At 37.6% G+C, this 5366-nt stretch overlaps 1 protein-coding gene across 1 annotated transcript in view; it reads left to right on the plus strand.

Annotated features, from left to right (window-relative positions):
* The window catches only part of ACADL (acyl-CoA dehydrogenase long chain), a 20727-nt gene that overhangs the window by 12743 nt on the left and 2618 nt on the right, over positions 1 to 5366 (plus strand). Inside the window, exons 9-10 of the mRNA XM_009636508.2 lie at positions 1325 to 1452; positions 4298 to 4384. Coding sequence (XP_009634803.1) covers positions 1325 to 1452; positions 4298 to 4384 — 215 coding nt within the window. The remainder of the gene's footprint in view (positions 1 to 1324; positions 1453 to 4297; positions 4385 to 5366) is intronic.

Here is a 5366-nt window from a genome sequence, read left to right on the forward strand (position 1 = left end):
TGCCTGTGTGGGTTTAGGGGTTGTGGGCCGCTTTTTTTTTTTTTTTTTTTTTTAATATACTTTTGAAATAATTAAAGAAAAAAATCCATTTCAAAGTCTTGAGACTTCCTTTCTCAAAACCAAATCTCTAGTTGTTGTGAATAGCAGCAGAGTTGAGCCCTTTAGAGGCTGGAATGCTAGGTATCTTTCAGGAAACTATGATCTTCATCTGTTTTTAAAGTTAACATTCAGAAATCTGTAATTCCAGATGGAATTTGGTATGTGCAGTGTGCTGCTCTAACAAAAGAAATACGTTTTACCTTTTTTTTTCATGTAGGTAAGGGATACTTCCTAATTGTAGTAGTTCATTGTGCAGGGACCACCAAAATAATTTTTTTTAGGCTACTCAGTGCCAACCACCAGGTGACCAATAAATTCATAAAGTGTATTATTTTTGCCAAAATAATTCATTCTTGCATACCTTTTCAGTTTCCTTTTTGTTGCTGATGACTCAAATGTGCATATAATCAAAAATCATTTCTAGTTAGAGCTCTGCCTTGTTCATTTAGTCATGCCATAGTACAGTATTTTAAATCAAATATTTTCTTTGTAATAATAGTAGACTAGTCAATTATATTTATTGTCGAGAAGCAAGAAGCCTTTGTATACAGAATTTTAAAACTGTGAGATCAGAAAAAAACTTTGTTTCTGGGTCGTGTTTTTACCTCCCTACCAGAATTACAAGACAACAGTTGAATGCTTGCCTGGTCTGATTTTCTATAACCTTAGTGATAGATTTTACCTCTTCTATCTAGAAACTTTTTTGATGTGACAGAACTCAGTGTTGGAAAACTTCATGATAGTTAGTCTGAAAATTCCTTTGGTTTTTCTTGTGTCTCTTTGCATATTACTTCAACTCTGAAGAACTGAATACATGGAAAAATGCATCCAATAGGTGATGAAATGTTACTAATAGCTGGGGAAATTAGTGGCTGTACACGACATTCCCCCACAAGGGGGAGCTGAGAGTGACAGAGCACCCAGCGCCTCCCACTCTCTGCTCTCTAGGAATTGTTTTCAGGCTCTTGGGGGTTTTTCTCTTAAGGTCATGTTTTGAGTTGGTTTGAGACGTAAAGGGCAGTAGTTTTCTGTAATAAGATTGGTAAAGATATAATTGTGTGGAAGGTAAGTTGTCTTCTGATGTACAGAGCCAAAGTTGTTTGAAATGGTGATTTTTAAGAAATCCTTTTAGAAAGTGCTCCATTTTTCAGCTTCAAATACCACTTAAAAACTGTACTACTTCTGCTTTCTTTCCTCTGCCTCCTCTATTCACTCCCAAAATAAGACTGTACAGCACAAGTTGGCAGAAATGAAAACGCAGATTTGTGTGGGCCGAGCTTTTATGGACAACTGTTTGCAGCTGCATGCAGATAAACGTCTGGACTCCCCCACAGCTTCTATGGCAAAGTATTGGTATGTGGTTAAAGTAATTTGGAAGTGTTACTTGCATGATCTTGACAGGAGTCTAATGATAAAATCACTGAACTGTTCAGTTCTAATGAAAAGATAAAATTACTGTCTGATTAATAATAACATTGTCAGCTTCTGTTTAGAGACCACTAGCTGTAACTTTAATCATGTAGTCAACAAAAATCTTAGATACATTGAAAACCAGTGTTGGCTAAACAGATCAATTTCAAAATAATAGCATGCTTTTTAAATAGGCTTCTGTTAATAACAAGATTGGGACTTCGCTTTAGTGTCCAGTAAAAGTGAGTACTTCATTGGTATTTAGACAAACATTGACATTTTACTGCAGCAAATTGTTGTTGGGTGTGGGGTTTTGTTTTGATTTGTTTGTTTGCTTTTTTTAATGGGGGGGTGTTTGGTTGGTTGGTTTTTTTAAAGCACAGGTTTATTTGATACTTTTTAGTTAAAGTTACTTAGCAATAGCTGTTCAGCCCAGCCAGTTTTTGAAGCTATCTGGTTTTGGGAAGAAGTAGTTGGCTACAGCTATTGCTGTAACTGAGACTAAGCAGTGCTTTCCTTTATTGGACAGAACTCCTCCTCCCTCTCCCTGTACTTGGTGGTGCTATCTGTTAACTTGAGTTTAACCAGAGAAAGCTGGATGAGTAGGGGCATCTAAGATCACAGAATCGCAAGGGTTGGAAGGGACCTCGGGAGATCATCAAGTCCAACCCCCCTGCTAGAGCAGGCTCTCCTAGAGCAATCTACACAGGACTTCATCCAGGCGGGCTTTGAATATCTCCAGAGAAGGAGACTCCACAACCTCCCTGGGCAGCCTGTTCCAGTGCTCTGTCACCCTCAAAGTAAAGCAGTTTTTCCTCATACTCAACTGAAACCTCTTATGTTTCAGTTTGCACCCATTGCCCCTAGTGCTGTCACTGGACACCACTGCAAACAGACTGCTTCCATCCTCGTGACTTCCGCCCTTAAGATATTTGTACGTGTTGATAAGGTCCCCTCTCAGTCTTCTCTTCTTCAGGCTGAACAAGCCCAACTCTCTCAGCCTTTCCTCATAGGGGAGGTGCTCCAGTCCCTTTATCATCCTAATTGCCCTCCTCTGGACTCTTTCTAGGAGTTCCTCATCTTTCTTGAACTGGGGAGCCCAGAACTGGACACAGTACTCCAGGTGGCGTCTCACCAGGGTAGAGTAGAGGGGGAGGAGATAGTGGCACGTTAATTTGTATAGTTTTATTCTGCTTGCAAAGGTGGGGAAAAAATGCACATCAGACAGGAACAAATAATTTTATGGAAGATGCGCAGGTTTACAGGTTCTAGACTTTTAAAAATAAGTATAGAGGAAATGAGCAGAGAATATGAAAGGAATCCAGAGAGAATATTTACAATGAAAGGAAGGATTTCGATTGAGTACTATTCCTGGCACTGATTACCTAGAAGTACCAGGTACATGAGCAGAGGCATTCAGTTTTGAGGAGGAGGAAACAACTAGTGCCAGGTCAGACGTACACTTGCTTCCTCAACAAATTTCCCAAAGCATTTGAAACTCCCCCACACTCTCAAACGTTTAGTGCCACACTTTGTTGTGGAATTCCCTTTTCCCTAATGGAGCCCCCGTGGCTCGCTCCCATAAAACTCTCTTATGTGGTCTAGAAAATGCTTGAATGTAGAATTGTTTTATTCCCTATTGTTTCAGGAGGCTATCTCTAGTTAATTTTGCTTCAAACCTTTTTTATATAGTCAATGACTTAAGTTGAGCTTTGAAGAATTTTAGAACTTAGTTTGTGCATCTTTTTTCTACTATCTTATGAAAGGTCTATAGGTCTTATTTTTGTGGTGCCAGGCTGTAATATGTAGCTAAATTAATCTGAAAATAGATTTAGGAAAGACAGTTGTGGTTGCTCACCATTGCAGATTTAAAGTTGATATAATAAACTGTAAGGATTTAACTGGACAGGGCTGGGGGGTGGTTTGGAGAAAAGTACTCTTACATTATTCCATGAGAAGCAATCAACTTGATTCGTCATTTTCTTTACTTCTGTTGCCACTCAGAAAGTTGTATGTTTAGAAAAGTGGTTTTCATGTCTTTCAACTTCAGCTTGAACTTCCAGTGCAGTTAAAATCCTATGGGTTCTTTCATCTAATTTTCATCAGGTGTTTGAAATAATATCAAGTATGTAGGTTTCCAAAAGCTGAGATACAGGACAATAACTGTAAATGGCACGTTATCTGTCATGTTCCAGAGGGAAGGTTCACAAAACAAAATGCTTTTAAAGATTATATTTTAAGATCATGAAATAATGGAATGTTTTGTAGTGGGCAATCCTGTTTAAGAATTACGATATTTCTTAGAATTGAAAACTATAAAAACTGTTGAAGAGAATAAATTATCCCCAGGTGGTGGTTATATTCAAAGAACATCCTGATGTGTTGCTGGTGGGGGGAGAAGCTTGTGATGCTGTTAATTTTTATGATACAGCTGGGGGATTTGATAGAAAAAGGGACTAGATCAACCTGCCTTACGAAAGAAATATCTTGGCCTGTGAGAAAGGTAAACAAGCTTGTCTGTTTTGAAGGCTTTCCTTCTCCAAAAGCTCTTCCATAAGGAGAACAAATCTTAAATACTGTTCAACTGAATGTATTAATTTCCTACCAACAGCGCAGGAAGGAAAAAAGTCCCTCATAAGATAAAGTATTTTAATGGCCATCATTTAAGTTCAGTTATATAGAGTAAAAAGTTTGGTTATGTTTTTGTCTTGCTAACTTACCTGTATCTCTAGGAAAGTTTCATAGCATAACATCCTTCTAAAAACAAATTTCTCTTCGACCATTTAAGGTCGTCTGATCTCCAAAACAACATAGCTACTCAGTGTGTGCAGCTCCATGGTGGATGGGGGTACATGTGGGAGTATCCAATTGCAAAGTAAGTGTAACATTTCAGACTTGAATGATGAATGATTACCAGCAAAGTAAAATGAGGCACTTCCTTTATGTCTACTTGTCAGTTGTTTTGTATTAGTACTGATTTACTGTTCCTTTTCCCATAATGTTTATTGAAAGGCAATCCACTGTACAGATGTCTGCAGGAAGGCTTTGTTTTGATTCTTCAAATAATTCATAAGCTGTTGGGCAATTATTACCTATTTTCAGAAAGGAGAAGTTGCTTTTCTAGAAGAAAATGTTAATTGAAAAGCCAGAGAAGCAATGTGAAAATAAAAATGAGGGGAGCTAGTTTGTATGTTTTATCTGAAATTAAATGCATATGTATGAAGGAAAGAAAACATGTTGGTCAGCCTAAATGTTTTGTAATACCACAAAATAACAAATGGCCTAATCAAGAGCATGACTGGCTACATCCAGCTTTTTACACACACCTTTTTCAATGAAAAAACTAAGAGATTTTTATGTAGAGAGGAATTTGCCATTCCCAGTTCTTTTGTTTACCTTATGAATTTAGGGACCTTTTTTTTTTATATTTCCTTGCATATTGTCTGTGAAGATTTGTTTCCTTTTGCGTACATGCCATTTGCCATGCTAATATAAGTAGACCTGTTGGTGTGTTTTTTTGTTTTTTTGTTTTGTGGGTTTTTTGTTTTTTTTTTTTTTAAAGAGGGGGTAGTCTGATAGAAATAGCAAAACCAGGACTGCTGTGCAGTTGTTAAGTAGATAACTTTTTATTTTTTAACCGACCAGGTTTAGATTTTTTTTATTCTAAATACATTTAGACGTTGCTTTAAAATAACTTTTTCCTGCCTGTTTTTAATGGGTGCAACTTTTGAGTGTTCTGCACCCTATCTCACTAAATAGGAAGGACAGCAAGCCCTGTTCAGGGTGTCCTCGAACCCCTGCTTATCTGCGAGTGCAGTAGTTATCTGTACAGGGTTCTATTATCCCCGTGGTTCAGC

The sequence above is a fragment of the Egretta garzetta genome, unplaced genomic scaffold, assembly GCF_000687185.1.
Source record: "Egretta garzetta isolate BGI_Z169 unplaced genomic scaffold, ASM68718v1 scaffold230, whole genome shotgun sequence".
NCBI classification, from domain to species: domain Eukaryota; kingdom Metazoa; phylum Chordata; class Aves; order Pelecaniformes; family Ardeidae; genus Egretta; species Egretta garzetta.